Raw genomic sequence first — 22,034 nt, forward strand, 5'->3', positions numbered from 1 at the left:
ATGTGAGATCCAACGCCACATGTGTGAGCATACCATGTTGGCAACAACAAAGAGGGAAGACTGAGAGGGGGGGGGGGGTGAATCAGTCTTCACCGGATCTACAAACTTAACCACAAATATAGATCTGATAAACTATAGTAATAATCAAGATAAGCAAATTGAAAGCACAACACAACACCAAGATATTGACGTGGAAAATCCGGTTAAGGGAAAAAACACGGTGGGAACCTACCCACAATAAGATGATACTTTGTACTAGTATGTGTAAATATTACAATGAGGAATGCACATGCATTCAGGCACACTGCCTAGAGCTCACTGCTCAAAAGATAAAGGCTCGAAAGGCTATGATCCTTAGGGAAGTCTCATTGACTTACAACAAGATTCAGACTACAATCTGAAAGAGATGAACTACAATAATAGCATCTGCAAATGCCTGATTATAATTTCGGTTAAGCACAATTGTCTTCTTTGTAACACCAATCTCTGCTCAATCACAATGTCTAAGGATGAATCCTTAATCGCACATACACCACTCTCTAATAATGCAAACACAACACCCATACCCAAATTACATGACAATATCACCTATTTATACAGATCATCAACCTTGACAACAATGTCAACTAAACCCTCAACCCACAATTACAAAATTACATCACACAATACAAAGATCGACCACCAGACCAATAGAATGATTTACATGACATAACATAGACCAAATTCAAATTCCCAAACACTCAACTCCACAGAAAATTACGCTAAGATCAACTGCAACACGCTACACCACCATAAATACCTCATCACACAAAAATCATCACCGGTTCATGACAACCACCAAAAAATTGCACAACAATCAATGCGGATCAACAAAACAAATAAGACACAATTAGGAAACACTAGCAAGCACGTTAGAATCATCATCAACAACTGCACCAACACCACTTATCAAATCTTCATCGATCAACATGTGAAAGCTCAAGAACACAACCAATCAACAACTGTCACGAAGAAAGATAACTTGCGCAACACCAAATCACAATCCATCCGAAACAAAGATACACAAGACCATCCCAAACAATATCCCAAAATCACAACTCAATATCTGCTCACACCGAAATATACTGGAGGAAATACCGAGCTCTGCAAAGCACCAACAACAAAACTGGATCATAAGATCTTCTCAAACAACAATGATCATAGCAAAACACAAGAATATGTTGATATCAATGACAACAACATATCCTAGCAGCAATAATGTCCAACAATCTCCAACATACCACTCCTGATAAGATCCAACACTATCATGTGCAAGAATGCCTTCCCAATGCATCTTTGGCCTCATACTAGTGCTCAAGGAATGATTGGGGAACCAATTATCTTATTATGTGTTTTACCCCATGTTTATTATTTCGTTCACTTAATTAGAAGACTCCTCAAATGTGATTGCCATTGTGCCACTTCCGATCTGGGGACACATTGGGTACCACTCCCTATATTGACCCTAGAATCTAGCCCTAAGATTATGCCAAAACTCAACGCAAGTAATCTCAATTACATCAATTGTCTCAATTACACAATGCCATTTTCATACATAAGCAATGTATACTCAATTGGCCACAACACCAACAGATTGGATCCAAATCGATCCCAAAATGAAAATTACATGCATAACATCATCATTCCACAATAGAATATCATCATAAAACCATCAAATTTCAATTTTCTATAAATTCGAATTTTGGACCAAAAACCATCATGAGGCCATCCACCATTGATTGACCTCAAAAAACTTAAGATTTGAAAATGCACGAAATGAAAAGGTAATGATACCCTTTTGATTGTAATCAACCCAACAACATGTAAACACTCTCATTTTGATATTACAATCATTCCAAAGGAAATTGGGTAACATAACTCCATATAAAACCATTTAAGAAAAAAGTTTGATTCAAACAAAATATACAATCATCCAAATGAAAAGATTTAAATTGGAAGAATCTTTTAAAACATTCAACAAGTCATTTGCAACAAACTAGAAGTAATTTAATTGAAAAACAACGAAGGAAATTGAGGTGTCACCTCAAACTTGATCAAACACACCATAATAGGATGAATACTTTGGACAACTGAAAGAATTAAAGAATTAGCTAAGACAAATCTTTTGAGTCACTACCCATAAAAATCCTCTAAGCCAAACTCCTGCAATCACCAATCCAAATTTCAAAGGTAGTGTTTGAGAGCACAAGAATGAGAAAATAGACTAATTGTTGAAAAAGAGTTCTCAATACATAATATAACTGAGGATAAAATAATATAAAAATTAAATTAAAAGTTAAATATCAAATAGACCCCCAAATGACCCCTATAGACAAAACATGCAATTCTCCTCAGTTCAAATACAAATAAGGCAAACTCCCACAAAAATCCTTTAAGCCAAACTCCCACAATCACCAAATTTCAAAGGTAGGGTTTGAGAGCACAAGAATGAGAAAATAGACTGAGTGTTGAAAAAGAGTTCTCAATACATAATATAAACTCACTTTTTGAAGTGAGAATAAAATAATATACAAATCAAATTTAAAGTTAAATATCAAATAAACCCCCATATGATCCCTATAGAAAAATCATGCAATTCTCCTCAATTCAAATACAAATAAGGCACATTTCACACTTAAATATTAAATTAGCTTAATCAAATTAAGATATCATTAGTATATACATTAAAATGATGATAATTTATAAATGACTGACTATGCACAAACAATCGTTACAAGTTTTACACACTTATGCATTAGGGTAAGACATTACCAAAACGACAATAAAGGAGTATAAACCCAAGTAATTAGGAAAATCGTCCAAATTAGGAATGATGACTAGGGATGTGTGACATAAATGGCAGTGTGCTATCTCCTATAACCACCATCAATGAAATGGGCACACCCAGACTAATGGAGCCAAGTGGAGTCAATGCCCTGTACCTGCAGCAACCAAAACACAACAAATAGTTGTGCACATATATAATATAATAAAACTAAAACACATATATAATAATTCCCCAATTGGGGTCACATAACAAAATGGTTAGTAGCATAATATCTTATCAAATTAGTCATAACATAACCAATGCATCATCATGAAACCCACATCATCATTAGTATAATCAAAGTACCATCATAGTATAATCCATATGTCATCATATAACATCATGTCATATCTTCATATCAACATCATGCATAAATGATTATCATCGAATCTACATGTATAACCAACTATCAACATTGACAGTGATATTTACATGATCTGAAATTAGGATGCACCACATGGATGCCAATGCAAAATAATAACATATGCACAATCAAAGTGTACCATATACATAGTCAATATCAGATCAAACCAAAGCAATGGTAGAATGCAAACACGAGAAGTGTTACATTTAGTCATTTGTCTTATGTGTGGGTGCAATCCTTGATGTTGTGGTCATTTCCATACCACCGCCAATGTACTATGGGTTCTGACAATTGATAGCTAAATACGCTTTGACTTACAAAACTCTACTCATTGAATTTTATTTTTGACAAATATATGCCTATTATATAACACTTTTGATGTGTAGATTATTTAATCATTATATTTGATCATATTTATAGCATGTGTTGATGACTTAACTTCTCCATTGTGAAGCCCATAACCCTCCATAAATATCCCCATTTCAATATCCCTGCACCACTACCCACCCCTCTCCCCTAATTAAAAAACATTATGAATATATAAAGCGGTTTGTGGCAGATACAAAAATGAGAACATAAATTTTGTTGGGTAGATAGATTAGATACTAAAGGTGAGCTCGTAATTGTAATAAAAAATTATTGTAAATTCCAGTGTCAGTTCACTGGCAAAATTGAGCTGACTGCCCTTTTAACATCATATAATAAATCTCTGTGCTCTCTTAAGCCAAAACAAAAGCCCATTTTGGGATGCTTCCTGAGCGGTGGTTGTATTCATTCATCAGAGATACTTCATGCTCAGTCCTCAACGTGTAAGTCTTCAATCCTTAACATGTGTTTAATAAAACAGTCTGTCTTAACAACCAATCGGATACTGCTTAACACGACCAGCCAAGCTATGGTCTATCTGTAAATCAGAAAATTGCATCAAACTCCTAAAAAAGCTATCAGAAGATCGGCCTGTTGATTTAGGTTCCTTGCCTTAGTAATATTAAGGCAAGACGCATTCAAAATTCAAGCGGGGATTCTGACCTGCTTTTACTAGAGGGTTAATGCGAGAATCTGTGGCCCTTTTCCCCGGATTTTCACTGCCGTCAAGCATCCAACACAAGTATTGTCTGATATGGATTACATTGAGATTTAAATCTATAATCAGCCTTCGTTGAATAAAATTTCATCGCTTTAATGGATGAATGGGTTTGGTATTGTGGGGCAGTGGAAGAAGACGAACCACCCATTTCTTATTTCTAGACGAGTCAAGGTAATTTTGATAGAAGATTGATTCATTAATTTGGAAGTAATCCGTGCTCCGTTAAGACTGACTCTTTAGAATCTTTAAGGGAATCGATGTTTTATTGTTTTTCGTTAGATATCTGATTAGGTGCTTAAGGAATCTATTTTTGATTCATGCTCTTATTATATGTTATTACTTTTTAAATCTGTTTGTTAATACAAAGTCAGTATAAGGAAGCCTTTGTTCAGATTTGGGAATTTGGTTTATCAGGTTTATCTTATTCATCACATACCCCATACCAAACCCTATTTAAATTTGACATTTTGGATGCCTGTAACATTCATAAAAATCATCCTATTTGCAGAATACTTTTCGTCATTCCAAGATTAGTATTCTTAAACCAATCCATGTTGTTGCCAAATCTAGTGATTCATGTCATACTACATTCTTTCACTTGATTAAAATGGATTGATTACAATAGCACAATCTTCTTATTGTGATCCTATGGAAGTTAAGATACAGGTAAATACCATGTGGCATTATTCATTAGGTCATATGAATGAGTAGTGGGTTCATGCAAAAGGAGATTGTGCACTGAGTTCTTAAGGGTGGGCTGTTTGCTACCTTATTTCTTACCAACACGTGGATCATAAATAATTGATATGGCTTTGTTGATTCTGTAGCTGTAATTATTTTGTGATGTGTCCTTACTTTATTTTATGATCTTCCTGCTTTTCATGTATCGGAACAAATTTGTTCAATTGAGGATTTGGATTTAGGTTGTCCACAAGGATACACGAGTATAAAAGTGACTGCTTTCAAGGTATATTTTGATTTAATGATGAAATATCATTGTGTCAATCATGATTTTTTAAAGGTTAAATCTGTAAATGATGGAATTCCTAAGCTAGTAACAAAAGTGGTGGCTTATTGCAGGTCATCTTCCATATAAATCAACAATAAATTGCTGTTATGAACAGGCAAGTTGTGTAAATAGGTTAATCTCAAACTCAGAGCAGTGAAGATGCAACAGTAATGGTTTTGCTTGCATTCTTCATATGCTTGAAAGTAGAATGCATGAATGTTTTCTGATGCTATATTTTAATATGGTGTGTATATGTTATTAATAGAAGGTTGGAATATAACCGTTAATATCTATCTAGATGTTGTTTGTAGCTTTGACATATTTATCAGTTATGAGCTCATCTGCATTATCTTTGATTCAAGTGATTAGTAATGTCAACTTTTCTGTCACCTTAGTGTGCCTCAAACTAAAAACTCACTGACTAAGGTATATTGATCAAATCCTTTATGAGTCTATGATTGTGACCAAAGGAAATTAATCTACTTTGGGTTATGAATTCATTGTGTCACAAGCTCTATTAATAACAAAGCTAATGTTCATATTCCTTCCTGGATCAGCTAAATCTAAAATCTAAAATAATTTATTTCAGTCTAGATGCGTAAGATCGTTCATGAGAATGCTCACTAAAAGCTTAAAAAATACTTTCATCCAAAACTTTCCTCTATGGTAATGCACACTCACAGACTAGCAATAACTTCCTTCTCTTTGATTGTATTACTATTAAGTATTAAGTGATGCACTTTGGAATGCTTATTGAAAAACAAAACTCCTATTCTGAGTCTCTTGTTGAGGAATTAAGCCTATAATCTCCATGCGAAAGATTGGTATTTTGATTATATGCATACAATGACACAAAAACAGGATCACTTCTGCATTCTTATTTGGTGTTGCAGGTCACCACTGCAATGATATTTTTGGAGTTACTCTTGTAGGCTCCATCTAGCGATCACTTTGATATAAATTTCAAGTGCCGCTTGTTGGTATTCCTGTTCAAATCATTCTATTAGTATAATTTCATTGCCTTCTATTAGAAAGACTTACATATTGTTCAACTTAATATGGTTTTCCGGAGAAAGGGCGCCCTCCTACATTAATTGAACTTATTCTTGAAAATATAACTATTATATGATTTTTAATCAGATGTTACTGTGTGTAGCCTCAAACTTGTAATATAAATTGCAATGTTTTAACAAAGGTATCTAAAGACTTGGGAACTATAATGTATGCAGTTAATATTGGAGTTTTGTTTGCCAATTGGCAGATCGGTCCTGTGTGCTTATAGTGTGTCTATTCAGTTACATGTTGAAGGACTGACCCTCAATGCTGACAGTAGACAGCCAGCCTTTGCAACATAGTATCTTGAATTTAATATGCCAAGTTCTTTTACTTCCTTTTTAGCTATTCATATATTATGGTGTCTTTTACGCTAGAGAAGAAAAGAACAAGAAATTTTATTTTCCATGAATGACCAAGGCAGTCAATTGGACTGCAAAGAACATCCCATTCAGATACTGTTATTGATGGGATGTCTAGAAACTATCTTTATAAAGGAAAAAAGTGCATGCTGTTATACAAAACATACAAGGAATCTAAGTCACACGGTTCGAATTCAACAGCCATGAAATTCGGATGAAATTCGACAAGGGAAAAATTTGAAAAAAAATTTGGATAAAATTCGCCTTCTATAATTTTGTTTATTTTTAAATATATGTATACTTCTAATAAATTATCACAATAGCGACCCTTGTTGGAGAAAATCCGAGGGCAACCCAACAGTTGCAGACACCCATGACCCAATAGATACAAAGCATATACAAAGAATACCCACGACCAGCTGAGTTGTGTTTATAGGCAGATAGCAGTGCTTTATAGAGGAAATCCGATTAAATTCGATTTTTTTTATAGAAGTTTGAAATTCGATTAAATTCGAACCTCATCCATGAAAATCGCCGTATCCTGTGACTTAGCAAGGAATTACCAAAGAAAAGTAAACCCCCAAATCATAAAAGAGGCACGATATCAAACTGTATTGGTGAAACCAGACCATGAAGAATATTGTAGGTACAGTTGACTTCTTTTTATGTCACAATTTCATACTTATATTATAGGCAGGACACTTGAACCCACAGAGTGAAGATCTGAAACGCTTCCTTCTTATTCTGTATCAATCAGGCATGTATATTTTGTTGCCTTGAAAAATGGAAAGCATTAGTCCATATGGGCAGTATGCAGTATGAGGCAATGGGTTTCTACTAGATGGAGTTCATGAATCCATTTTATTTTTGCAAATGCTGGTGCAAGGGTTGCAAAAGTCACTCAACTTTTTGGGTAATGTTTATGGGGTGTTCTTCAAAATAAGTGCCATGTCTTGAGACTGATATGCTAGTAGTGAAATCAAGGGTGTTTTGGATACATCCATAGTATTTGTATCATGAAAAAAATGCTAATGTTCAGTACAATTTTTGTGCATTCACGTTGAGAAACCACTTAGAGAGAAAAGAATACAGTAAAGGAACTTGAATGACAACATCTGTTTGGATTTTATGTGGGCAACTGAGATAAGGGCTTTGAGACTGGACCATTTAGGTACAGAGACTCGATAATCTTCATCTCGGGAAGCTTTGTGTCAACATTCTCAAATCCACCTTTGAATCTGTTTCAAGATCTGCAACGGCGTTCAAGATTTTTTCAAAAACACTCTTAATAAAACCAAACAAGAAAGCTTCATGCCGACAAACTTATATGGCTTCTACATTGGCACGAAACTTGTATAGTTCTCACATATCTTACGACTTGTGTGCTCTTTGTATTCACTTTGCAGTCTTAATTTCTGAGGCATGCCAATCTATTAGTTCGAAATATTTCAGTAGTTCTGTATGTAACCATTTTCTGAAGTTAATCATAGGAAGTGAAAAAGTTTAATGCAAGAGATTCCATGTTTGAATTTGGCAGATGTCTTTGGCCATAGTATTCGATAGTTTTGTTTGCTAGTGCTCAATTGTTGTATGTGGAAGGATGAAAAATGCCACTCAATTGGAGTGAGTTTTTTATCAGGTTTACAAAATCTATCATGCTTTTTGATATGACCTTTGAGTCACTATATTTGAATAAAGCCTTGAAGGCAAAGTTGAGTTTGGTTGGTTCATGTGGGCATCTCATTCAACTCAAACATGGTTCATATGGTAAAAAATGGTGCACAATGCTCCTTGCAGATGGTGGCCAATTAGAATTGTGTGATGGTGACCCTGGGTTAATCCGATCAGAGTGGCGCTTGATGTCAATGTTGTTTGAAGCACAATGGACTTTCTCATAGATTGAGATTTATCAGTTGTAGTCTCTATACCCAAACCTGTGTTTGTCACTAGAAGAATGGGTTGTGTTGGATAGGAAGGCTAAAAGTCCTATAAGACTTGGCTTGGCTAAAGTGCTCTTGAATATTTTGGAAGAACCCACTAGAGAAAGCCTTTGAACAAAATTGGGGAATTTATACTAGGCCAAGTCCTTGGTAAACAAGCTTTGTCCATGGAATAAGTTGTACACTTTGATGATGGATGATTGTGATTCTATTTTGAGCACCTCAATACATTTAAAATGATTGTGAGCTAATTACAATCAATTGGTGTGAAAATGGAAGATGAAGATTCATGCATTACTCGATTGTGTTCTTTTTGTATTACCAAAACTATGCTAATGGCATGAAACCATAGAGGTGATGGTGTGCTAAATTGATTGTAGTGTATTTGTGGTTTATAACCGGATGTGTTGTTATCCAATGGGTTATTGATTGGGAAAGATTTGTGCGTGTAATTGTTGTCATTTTATGACAACCTTGGTCCATCAGTGAGAACCGACCAGAGATATGTTCCATGGACCAGCGCGGCCCCAGTTGATCAAGGAGAGAAGAATCATGAAGTGTTGCCTTGTCCGGAGGAAGTTCCTCCCTTGGCCTTTTCTTCTTCCCTGGAACTCCGGAACTCTGGAACCTCGAGGTTCCGAAGTTCTTTTCTCTTTGCCCTTGTCTCTTTCCTTCTTCCTTTTCTGGAACTCCGGAACCTCGAGGTTCTGAAGTTTTTTGCCTTAGCTACTTTCTTTCCTTCTTCGGAACTTCGGAACCCCGAGGTTCCAAGGTTCCCTTCCTTCCCTTAGCCTTTCTTCTGTTTCTTCAGAACTCCAGAACCCCGAGGTTCCAAAGTTCTTTCCCTAGCTTAGCTCCTCCTCTCCTTAGCCTTTCTCTCTTTTTCCCTGGAACTCCGGAACCCCGAGGTTCTGAAGTTCCCCTTCTCTCTTTAGCCTCCCTCTCTATCCCGGAACTCTGGAACCCCGAGGTTCCAAAGTTCCTTTGCGCATTTCCCCAGAACTCCGGAACCCCGAAGTTTCGAAGTTCCCTTCCCTTGCCTTTCCCGGAACCCCGAGGTTCCGAGGTTCCCTCCTCCCCTTTCTTCCTTCTTCTCCTCGGAACTCCGGAACCCTGAGGTTCCTTCCCCTTTTGCCTTCTCTCTCTAGTTCCTCCGGAACTCTGGAACCTCGAGGTTCCGAAGGCCTTTTCCTTCTCTTCTTCTCTATCCCGGAACTCCGGAACCCTGAGGTTCCGAAGTTCTTCCCTTTTCTTCCTCACTTCGGGAGTTCGAGCTTCCGAAGTCTCCGGGCTTCCTTCCGACCGGCGACACTTTCGGAGATGGCGTAATCGACACTCAAGGCTTTTAATGCTCCGATAGTTTTGGTGACTTGTGCACTTTCTTTTGTGGAGCTACAAGGGTGCATTAAATGTTTTTGGCGGGATTTCCATCAAGGAGGTATGGGGCCATGCTTGGTGACTTATGTCATGACTGACTTTGGAAGGTTAGTCAATCCACCTTCTCAGGATTGCCTTTGGTGGTATGGCTAGGTTGCTTGCATGTACAAGCCAAGTGCATGCACTTCCCTGCACTTCCAGACTGACATGCAGGGGTCATGATCACCATTGTAACCCATTTCTCTATATAAGGCTGTTAAGCCTCATTGTAGAGGGTTCTCTCCCTGTTGCCTTGAGCTTTCTTATGCTCTTGTCTTCTCTTGACTTGTAATCTTTTGCATTTCTGCAACTGTAAGATTGGCCTTTGGCCTTATGATTAATTGAAGATCTCTATTCTTGCCTTCCTTCAACTTATGTATGATGTGTATGTGTTCTTACCTTTATTATAAGTGTGTTCGTGGTTTCCTTTCACATGTATGCTGTGCTAACTGGTTTTCTGAGTGTGATTTTGTGGGAATCCTTCTCCCCTCTTGACACTTAGAAAATTCCACCCTCCACACATGCGTTTGGGTCTCTCATGCAATTGAAGTTTGTGCATCTCTTGGGCTTTTCAGTTGATTCCTTGTGCCATTTCGGGTGGGGAGAGGAACTATCTCTTTTTGGTGCATCGCCTCCTTTCATTTTAAGCAATTCTCTCTTCCCTTTCCTCTGCAAGCTGTTAGGATAGGTTTAGAAGTCAGTTTTGAAGTGTTGAGTTGGTTCAACACCTGCACCTAGATTGAGAAGGAAGCCGGCCTTCTCCGGAGAGTCAAACCCCCTCGCGCAAGGTCCCACACTTCGGGGTTGTTTCCATGTTTCACGAGGTTGCGGAGTTGATAGCTTAGCAAGGGTGCAAGCTTTTGTGATAACAGTAACTATAAGTGCCCAAAATTAAATAGGTCTACATGGCAAGTCTATTGATGACCAAAGATCCAGCAAATGAGCCTACATGACATGAAACATAAAACTATCATATTTGATTGACATCTCTCTAGACTAAAGTGTCATGTTTCAACTTTCTAGAACTCCCCATGTGTCCCTCATGCTTGCCATCTGATATTTGCGAAGTGCTTGTTTGTTTGTTTCTATGTTTTCTGCCCCTAGTTATGAGTTTGCCACTTTACTGCAGCAGTGAACATGTATTTGGCCCTGTGACAATCTCTTACTGCCAAAGTGGCAATTTAATTAAAAGTGAACTTGTTCTGTCTGCCATATGTGTGATTTAATCCAAAAATTTGAGTTTCCCTTTAGCTCTTGGCCTAGTTCTGCCTAATTTGGATCCACCAATCACATTTTTGAATCCAAGCAATTGAGATTTCTTCAAATAAGCTAGTTTTAGTCTTTTCACGGGTTCATGTTTTGAAGAAATTTGCAGTCCATTGTGAAGCTTTATTGTTTGTGACCAGTTATACTTATAGTCACTGTTCAACTAGTGGTTATCTAGTATCAGTCATACTTTTGCATCCCTTTGTTCTATTCTCTGCATTTCTATCCCAATTTGCAAATCCCTTCCCTTGTTCTAGAGGCTAACCCATTGATTGAAGATCACAAAAAGATGAAGAAGCAACTGTCAAACTTGGAAGCTGAGGACACCATCGATAACTACATTCAATCCTGCACTACATCTTAAGCAATACCAGCTCAAGTGTGTAAATATTGGTTTATTACATTAGATTTATTTTCTTGGTTTAGGAATTCTTTGTAAAAGATTGTCCTTTGTAGCCTAGATTTCATTTGTTGATTTAGGAATTATTAGTGTAGAAAGGTTAGATTTTATTTACTGTTTGTGCATTACTTCTTGCTATTACATTTATAAGCCCTTTATTCAATCTCTTGTAATTGCTTCACTAGAGGAAATCATAGAAACACAGGAGTTTAGTTTCACAGGAGGCTTTCCCTGTAGTGCCTTTCCTAGGAACCCTATGAGAAATCAGAGGTAAGCTCTAAGGAAGCATTGGGTAATTCTTAGTGGATATAGCTACCTTCAATCAATTCAACAACTTGCACCAATCAATCAAACAAGCTTCAATTTGAACATATCGTCATTTACATTGAAAGAGGCTATTCAGTTCTTACAAACGAAATGTCAACTTTGTGCTTTGCAAAAGATTCTTTTTGATTATTTTATTTGCTTCTATAGAATTGGAAAGAAGAAATTTCTTCATTTCCTTTGTTCATTTTATGCTTTTGTTGAAAAGTCGTCAAAAAGAAATTTATTCATTGCTTCTGTTATTTACTAGAAAATACAAAAAAATGCTTTAGATTCCAAAAAGAGTTAGTCTGGTGTATTAATTTAATTAATAGCATTTAGTTATTTAATTATACTAGATTGCTTAGAACAATCTTGTTAATTTAGTAGTGTTATTTAATTATTTATTGTTAACTAAGTTATTTGGTTAGTTTATTCATTCTTTTATTAAAAACCAAAACAAAGCAAGCTCAAATAGTTTCATCTAAGCTTTTTAATTAGATCAATTCTTATAGTTAGATTAATTTGGTCATTATACTTAAAACACAAAACAAGAAAAAAAAGGATTGAAAATAAAGAAAACAACTGCAAATGAGTCATTCAAACCATTCATCAACATTCAAACAATTCAAACATCAAACCCAGTAATCTGAAAACAAACTTTTAAAATGCTCATTAAAACTGACCAACACATTTAGACACCCTACTTATTATTTTGAGTTAATCTCACACGTGGCTTGGGTTGTGACTTGATTTGGTGAGAGAGATACTGGGAGCGGCTCTACCTATTTCCCTTGGTCTTCTCTTGGAATAGTTAGCTGCTAAAGTGATCTTTTTCTAATTGCCTTTTTGCATCCACCTATATTATTGTTTTAGTGAATATGCAATCCTTTGCTTAGGTTTTTTTTGAGAACTGACAAGTTGATTGTGAATGGTTGCTTTTTTCTCAAAGACCTAAAGGACAAATATCCAAACACTTTACATTTTTATGAACTTTGCACTAGTGTTGGTTGCATGTAAATGAAGTTTGTGTTGTGTGTCTTTGTTGTGAAGGCCTTTGTCTAGTGTGCTTGAACCTATGACATTATTGTGCAGAATAAGGCATACACCATGTTTGGTATTGCTATTGCTTAGGGCATGATTGAGATCCTACGCATATGCCAATGGTTTTCTTTGTGCAGGGTGCTTTCAGGAGGCATGTGTTGGCATTGAGTGTTGCTGAGATGTTCTTGTGGCTCTTTCTGATTTGACAAAAAAATGTGGGGTAAAAGTACTTGGCCCACAACTGGAAACATTCGAACTACTTGATGTAGCATGTGACGTGGAAGCATTTTTTGCACTTTGATTGCAAGGAGAATTGTATGAAACCTTCTTTGTTTGCACAATAACTAGTGTAACCAGCCTAGTGTTGTTTAGTTTCCTTTCTATCGTTGGTTGTCCCTATTGAGGATTGGTGTTGCATTAGCAACTTGGAACCATTTTCTTTGATGTGTTTATCAAAATTGCCAAACAAGTATTTTGAATTGGACTGAAAGGAATGATAGGGGTTTATTATATTCTCATTTGTCATTGTTTTTGTCTGTAATGTCCCTTTTTTGAAATGGGATTTAATAATAAATAATAATAATAAATTAAAGTATAAAAAATAATAAAAATAAAAAAATAATAGAACTATAAAATATAAAATAAAAATTTAATTAAGTTTAATGAACGGTCAAAATGCATGAAATAAAGAGTTATGACTATTGAAAGATTAAAAGCATAAAATGAAGAAAGGAATCAGCTAACCAATCAGCCAATCAATCAATTTGGAAGTAAATTACTATTTTTAAAAAGCAGCAATGAAGGATGGTCGCTCATTTCTCGTGAAGGGTGTTGACTCTTTCAAGACATGGATATAAATTATAATCATATAAATGGAAAACCAGTTCATTAATTAAAAATCATCATCAGTCATCAATTCATCTTGGAATTAAGCAAACAAACAATTCATCAATCAAGCAATAAATCAATCAATCATTCAATTGAAGAATCAGTCTTGAATTTGAGGAAGTGTGTTGACGTGTATTTTGTACACAATCATACACAGAATAAAATACCCAAGGGTACCTTATCCTCTCTTGAATAAAGCCTCCGATTGCTGAAGATGTCGCAAAAAAGGATCAATCAGGGTGACTCCAATGTTCTTTTATGTAGGGTCTCTACGTGTGGATAAGCACCAGTGGTCGTTGTGAATGCTGTTTCATCAAGGGGCCTTACGTCCTCCAAGCTGTAGGAACAAGATTTCTCTAAACTAACAAATTCTCAAAAAAAGATCAAAGGGTAGAGTTTGCAAGGGATAAATTCTAATCTAATCCTATGAATGACCCAATGTAGGCTAGACTTGGCAAGATTCTACCAATTTCAATATTGCCATGAAATAACAACCCAACTGAAATTGATGCGATCTTCTAAGGTAACAAATGATTTTTTTTCAATTCATCAAGGATCATGGACACTACCACAAAGGCACATATCCAAAGCTCAATGACGATTGAAGGTTTAAGTAATTCATGTATCTCCAGTTGACCATGCAAGGCGTTCCTACAATCAGTAAGAAGCTAGTGGTTTGGAACGTGAATCCCACCAAAATCAAGCCCAACACTTAGTCCTTCAAACTCAAATACTACTTCGACTGAGAATGATTCAAGAAAGTAAACAACCATGAAGATAGCCACAAGAATTGCAATAAAACACCATAACTTCAATATTTTATTGATCTCAAAGCCAAAATAGACAACAATTGCTTGAAATTCCTTCTTCAAAACTCAATCTTGCTACAAAATAACTTTCTTCTCTCCAAAAGCTCTAAACTTCTAACTATTTTTTTTATTTTCTAATTACAAAATGAAAATGAGTGAGGGTATATATAGCATCCTCAATTACAATGAACGGCCCAGATCAAAAGAAGATCAACGGCTGAGATTCTGACACCTAAACCCTAATTAGGGTTTTATTACAAAAGTTCCCTTTTTATTGCACAATATTAAATGCATAGCCAAATACTTAATTTGGCACAAAAATCTAGGAAACATAGACCAATGACAATTAAGATGCCATGTCATCTATAACAACCTCTCTTCTAGAACCTTATTCCCTTTCCAATGCTCCTTTTTAGCATATGCAATGAATCTGGACACGATTCCCTCAATCTCAGCAATAGGAATCTCAGGAAGATTCCTCATTCGTTCCTCCAAGTGAATAATCTGATCAAAGGCCTTGAGAAGAGCTGCGTCCCATTCAGGTTCGAGTTCCTTGACTTTCTCAATCAGGAGCATAGTAGCAAACATTTGATCTCTTTGCTCATCTGTAATCACATTCTCATCTTTGCAAAAGATGACCTTGACCTTTTCTTCTAATTCTTGAAGATCCACATCTGTCTCAACTTCGATCCTTCTGCCGAAAATAGTACATAAAACCCCAAACACCTTGTCCTGGATTGGATGGATGACCTCCTCTACCTGATTGCACTTGGCGCTGGTGTCCTCGAAAAGTACTTCCTTCATCTGGAGTAAAGTAGACCACTGGAGTAAATTATGAGCTCCTCCATCCATTATCTTTTCTTGTGCTAAGGTCTTCCTTGATGTTTGCCTGATTACTTGAAGAACAGGAATGATAATATCTTTAGTATGAGCAAAGGCGGCTACCGTTATCATTAGGTTGTGGATGATCTCAAGGACCTGGATAGCCCGATGGATAGTCTGCATCATTCTTGTTGCAAACTCAACGGCAACTGTATGGGATTTATCAATCCAAGAGCTCATAAGCTGGACCAAGCTCTTAACTTTCTCTGCCTCACCAACTGATTCAAGGGGAAGTGCTTGCACAGGAGATACTGCTGGATCCTGACGTCCCAAAGGCTGACTGAGGTGGCTAAAGTAGCCTCTCCAAGCACCTCTCTCTCTCTCAAGTTTTCTATTCTTTTCCATTTCTTCTTTAAGTTTATCTTTAAGTGCTTCAAATGAATCAATTGGCTCATCCAATGCCTGCTCGGTGGTGAGTGGACCAAGCTCAACGGTTTCTACATCATATTCTTCTGCAAGGATCTCACCTTCATATTTGTCCACTGCCGGTGTAGCTATCTGCAACTTCCTGGACCTTGTCTCATCTCTAATCATCTTGGACATCTTGGTGGCCTTCCTTCTTTCTGTCACTTCCTGAGAATTTCCAACAAGGCTTTCTAAATCAATTACATTATCTTCATCTTCGATCACAATCACCCTGGTTAGTCTCTCCTTCAACCAATCTGGAATGGCGGACCTTGTCTCTCTAACTTGTATTTCTTTAGGTAGTGACTCTTCTTTCCTGAGAGGAGACGTCGCTTCATCATCATTCTGGTCTTTATGTAGCTCATTGACCTGGGGAGATTGACTTGATGAACGTTGAGATGCCTGTCCTTCTTCATGTTTATCATTCTGAACCATTGACTCCATAGATTCCTCAACTTCAAGTGTCCTCTTCTCTTGTCGAGAAGATGTGCCGGATGAGCGATCTCGATTGGCCTCTTGCTTCTTCTTGGAAGATTCTCTTTTCTCAGGTCTTTCCTTCCTCTTCGCACCTCTATGATGGGGATTGCCTTCACTTACGCTTCTGGGGTGAGGATTGCCTTCGCTTGTGCCTCTAGGATGAGGATGGCCTTCACTTGCGCTTGCTCCTCCTTCTGTCGACCTTTCCTCCAAAGTAAAAGTCATTGATATGTTTTGCTCTCTCAACTTTTGATGTTGCACATCAACCCATCTGCGAGTACAGGACAAAACTGGAGCCATCAAAGTCTTCAAGTCCACAACCTCAGGTTCATTCCAATCTATTTTTACTGCCTTGTCTTCTCTATCATAAGAGGATTGGAGGTGCCTGCCACTGTCCTGAGCTTGATCGGCCACTCTGTAAACTTTGCATTTCCTGATGAAATCCAAAGGCAATCTAGAATGCATCTTTCTTTTCACTTCTAAATCATCTGAGAGATTCATCCAAAAGTCTTCTACCTGACATTCATGCTTGTATTTTCTACCAACTGTCTCTTCTATATGCCCATAAGGATCAAAATTCTCTCTCAATGAAAAGAATGAAAATGAATATAAGGCCAACTCCCTTTCTGCATTATCTAAAGCTGGAGCATTAGGACATACCTCAACTGAATTTCCTAGTATGATAGGTACAGGAATCCCATTTCCATGCCTGTGTCTGAATGCCTTCGCATAAGCTGCCAGTTGCCTAGTCACCTCAAGTAGTACTATCCTGTCTGTCGGATATCTTGGCAACATATATGGAGGTGAAGGACACCCATGAACTCTAATATATGTAAACTTCTGGAATTGGATAAACCAAGCACCATACCTTTTTACAAGTTCTTGTGCCTCCTGAGATAGCCGATTATGAATCCCGCCTTGCAGTGTCCTGGTGATGTTCATTGTGAAGGTATCATTGACTAACTTGTAATTACTCCCAGGTGGATGATGCAAATGAACATAAGAGTCACAAACTCTGACTTCTCCAGGTCCTCTTCCAATCGCCCCTCTGTGAGGTAGTCCTGCATATTCAAAACTCCTGATCAAGGCATACATGATGTACGAACTCATGTGGAAGGATTTAGTAGCTTTCAGTCTTCTCAACTGTACGTCCAAGCAATGGCTAATGATTCTAGCCCAATGAATTGTTCCTTTTCCTTGAACTATCACTTGGATGAAGAAGAACATCCACTTCTCAAAATAGAAGGCTTGAGGAGCCCTTGTAACTCGATTGAGTAAGGTTACCAAATCTCTGTACTCCTCTTGGAAGTCGATCCTATGTGGTGTGTTGGGAATCTTGCTTAGGCGAGGACGACTTTTGAGTAACCAATTCTTGTTGACGATGCTCAAGCAAGTGTCTGGATCATCTTCGTACATGGATCTAGCTCCTTCCAAGCTTTTGTAAATCATATCTTTATGTTCTGGCAGATGGAGAGCTTCACTGATAGCCTCATCTGAAAGATAAGCCAAAGTGTTTCCTTCCTTGGACACGATTGATCTTGACTGTGGGTCATAATGGCGGGCACACTCGATCATCAGCTCATGGCACTGGATTGCTGGAGGGAAGCCGGCCGCCTTGATAATGCCACTTTCAATTATTCTCCTTGCGACAGGTGATGGCTTTCCAATGTAGGGGACCTCTTGAAACTTCTTCACACTGAAGTTTCCCAAGTTGGTATCTCCAATGTTGCTCCATTTTGACACGATCTTGGTCTCCATTTCTTCGTTCCTTTGATCTTCCTTCATAAGGGCTGGACGACTGGTGGATGCTCCTGGCTTTGGGGTCGCCATCTTGACACCTGCACAACATTTCATAATGAGCAATATACTTTGGAACGTAAAAATATAGATTAAGTTTAAGCTTTAAATTTAGGAAACTTCATGATAAATCCTTGAATTATCATTTCCTAAATATGACGATTATGCAATTGGAAATTCAAAATTTCAAAATTTCAAAATTGGGCTAGGAAGATCTTCACCATACCTTTCTTGGAGAATTAGCTCTAAAAAAAGATGCAAAAATTAAGAGATTTGCTAGGCAAAATGAATATCGAAGTCTTCTAGCAAAGGCGCCTCCTTCATCAACTTCACCACCTTGTGGGTCTTTAACGCCTTGAGGAACAATTCGCTCCACCTCCAACAAAATTCGCACTCCTCCTTGGATCAAAATTCGCACCTCTCCTTGGATGAGATTTCGCTCCTTCTATTGCTCCTCCAAATCGCATGTAAACAATGATTGAATGATGGATTAAAATGCCTCAAAGTACCTTTCTTATATAGGTGCTCACCATTATACTCTCCCATAGGTCGACTTGGTGGAAATGAAGCAAATAATAAACAAAATTAAATAAAAAGGAGGCCGACCTTTATAAAATATTTAAAATAAAACCCCAAGCGCACTCCTTTCATTTAATAATTTAATTAATTAATTAAATGCCTTTGCAATTGAATTTCGATTTTTTAAAAGGCTAAATTCAATTATTAAATGCCCTATGCGAACTCATTAAATGCCAATTTTAATTAAAAATATTTCAAAGTTTTATCGAATTTGGCATTTAATGCAATTCAAAAAGTGTTGGCGCCTAGCATGGGAGATATTTGGGACATCAATAATATCGCTCTGGTCCCTTGGTGAGGGACAGGAGCGCCTCATGCATTTTAGCCTTGCGATTCTTGTTTTTCACGTTCAACACTTCATCCTGGACGTCCAAAATGGCATTTTACTTGAATATTTCAAGTTTGATCTATTCAATTTTTGGAACGAATGCTCCTTAGAACCATTTTCGCCCTGGTTCCTTGGTGAGGGACAGGAGCGATTTTGCCTTTTACCCTTTGTTTTTGTCTTTTCCAATCGCCAATGCAAGCTGTGAGGTAGGCAATGGTCATTATTGTTTGCTTCATGCATGTCCAATTTGCTTTTTCAAGACTAACTGAGCTCTCCCAAGGATTTTCGCCCTGGTCCTCTAGTGAAGGACAGGAGCGAACTTTGCATTTGAGCTTAAAATTGTCGGCTTTTGACGTTAACTCCTTATTCATCATCTTCCTAAAGACATTTTGGACCTTGCATGACTTCGCCTTGACATGGTTTTGGAAGGAAATGACTAGTTTTATAGAAATCGCCCTGGTCCTCCAGTGAAGGACAGGAGCGATCCTTAGTCCATGGCGCAAATCCTCAATCATATTGATATCAAATTGTCTTCAAGGCGTAAAATGTTATTGCTTACTCCATCTTGAATGTTTGAAACGAAAGTGGCCTCTTAAAATTAGGCATACTTGAATATTTCGCTCTGGTCCCTTGGTGAGGGACAGGAGCGCTTTGGCCATTTCCATCAAGTTCTCGTGGTCTTTGCAACTTTGTTCCTCTTCGAAGCATTCCTAATATCATCTCCATCATGCGCCTTGGCTTGGATTCGACCAAACTTGGAAGGGAAGTCTTGATAATACATTTTTCGCCCTGGTCCCTTGGTGAGGGACAGGAGCGTTTTTACAATTATAAGCTCAATCATTTTTTGCTAACTTTCAAAACTATCTTCAATGGATTCATTATGCTTTCCTTCACTCATCTCCAACATGAAATTCGTTTTAACTTTGCAAGAAATTTGCCTTATGAGGAGATCGCTCTGGTCCCTTGGAGAGGGACAGGAGCGCCTTGGCCATTATGGGCTCACTTTGCGTTTTGCAACCTTCAAAATTATCTTCAATGGAGTGACTATGCCCTCTTTCCTTCATATCAAGCTTGAAATTTGCTTTACCTTGGCCAAAAACTTATCTTTTGAGAAAATCGCTCTGGTCCCTGGGAGAGGGACAGGAGCTACCTTTAAAATTCGCCTTAGTCCCTGAGAGAGGGACAGGAGCGCCTTAGCCAATTTGGATCGATTTTCTCCATTGTGGTCCATCCAAGTTATATTCAATGAGCAAAACGTACTTCCCTTGTTCTTCTCAAATCGCGAAATCATTTAAATCTTGCAAGGATAAGGCAAACTTGGCATTCGAGCTCTGGTCCTTCAGTGAAGGACAGGAGCGATTTTGTCATTTTAGCATATTTCCTTGCTTGCCAATTACTCAAATTATATTCAATGGACAAAACATGCCCTCCTCGATCTCTTCCAATCAAAAAATTGTCTTGGTCCTGCAAGGATAGTGCAACTTTGAAAAACAAGCTTCGGTCCTTCAGTGAGGGACAGGAGCGATTTTGGTTCTTAGGTTCAAATCTTCATAATTATCATCTCAAATTTCCTTTGCTGGGGAAGATACCATCATTTCGCAAGTTATGAACAAAAGTCCAAATCCAAAAAAAATGTCCAAGAAGGTGTGTTTGAGGAAAATCGCTCTGGTCCCTTGGAGAGGGACAAGAGCGAACTTGTCTTGCCAGGTAAAAAGCTCAACCTTCCGTTGCCAACGACCAAGTCTGGATACTCCTTTATGCTTGTTTCATCTTTCATTGCGTCCTTGATGCTCCATTTCGATCAACTAAGGCCCAAAATGACCTAAGAAAACCTTTTCGCCCTGGTCCTTCAGTGAAGGACAGGAGCGATTTGGTCTTAAACTTAAAAAAACTTGTCATTTTGAGTCTTCAAAATCTTCAAAATCTTCAATTCATGTTCGATCATATCCCCTGGCGATCCTGCACAAAACAATTTAAACAAGTCAATAACCAATATGCACCAAAATATCATTTTCGCCCTGGTCCCTGAGAGAGGGACAGGGGCGATTTCACCTCTGCAGGCCAAAATATCAAAAATTGGGTCTTCAAATCACTTGACAAGGCATAATTAAGTCATTTCCAAGGCCAGGGGCCAGTTAGTAAACCTTCAAAAATTTGGTCAAAATTCACCTAGACAAAACGTATAATTTAATCATTGAAATGCTAACACTTTAGACCCAACTTGAATTTGCCTTCAAAATCTTAACTGGACCCATCCTGAGATAAACTTGACTTCCTGACAGACTCAAGCTAATTCAAAATTGCAATCTCAGCGAGGATGCTCAATCATCTGTCAAAAATTGGACTGGACTTCGGCTTGAAAATATCAAAGGAAACCCTAAGGCTTAACCCTAGTCCAGACGACTCACTCACTTACTCAAAATCCTAAGAGCAGAGAGAAGAACAGGCAAGACAGAAGCGAAAAAGAGGGGGTCCCCATTTTAATGGGGCGATGTGTGAAATGGTCACAACAAAGTGGCTTGCAAATAAGGAGGACAAAACCCCTCCCAAGTTCATAAAGAGACTTAAGGATGAAAACCCTTATTTCACTTTATCAAGTTTGGATGAAAACCCAAACCTTGGTAAGCCTTGAAGGACGAAAACCCTCCAAGGGTGAACTAAGAGTTCTAAGGACAAAAACCTTTAAATACTCTTGGCAAGTTAAGGATGAAAACCCTTAATATTGCCACTGCCAAGTTAGGGACAAAAACCTCTGACTC

At 37.7% G+C, this 22,034-nt stretch overlaps 1 protein-coding gene across 3 annotated transcripts in view; it reads left to right on the forward strand.

Moving 5' to 3' along the window:
* Positions 1-3,679: 3,679 nt before the first annotated feature.
* Positions 3,680-22,034, forward strand: part of LOC131041930 (uncharacterized) — a 42,714-nt gene continuing 24,359 nt past the window's right edge. Inside the window, exons 1-3 of one of the 3 annotated variants that reach the window (XM_057975194.2) lie at positions 3,694-4,039; positions 5,241-5,284; positions 5,398-5,441. In XM_057975194.2, the coding sequence (XP_057831177.1) occupies positions 3,978-4,039; positions 5,241-5,284; positions 5,398-5,441 (150 nt within the window). In that variant the 5' untranslated portion in view covers positions 3,694-3,977. Of the gene's footprint in view, positions 4,489-5,240; positions 5,285-5,397; positions 5,442-22,034 lie in introns of all 3 variants that reach the window. The other 2 variants (XM_057975192.2, XR_009105096.1) reach the window with 2 other exon arrangements.

This window comes from Cryptomeria japonica, chromosome 1 (genome assembly GCF_030272615.1).
Source record: "Cryptomeria japonica chromosome 1, Sugi_1.0, whole genome shotgun sequence".
Classification (NCBI taxonomy): Eukaryota; Viridiplantae; Streptophyta; class Pinopsida; order Cupressales; family Cupressaceae; genus Cryptomeria; species Cryptomeria japonica.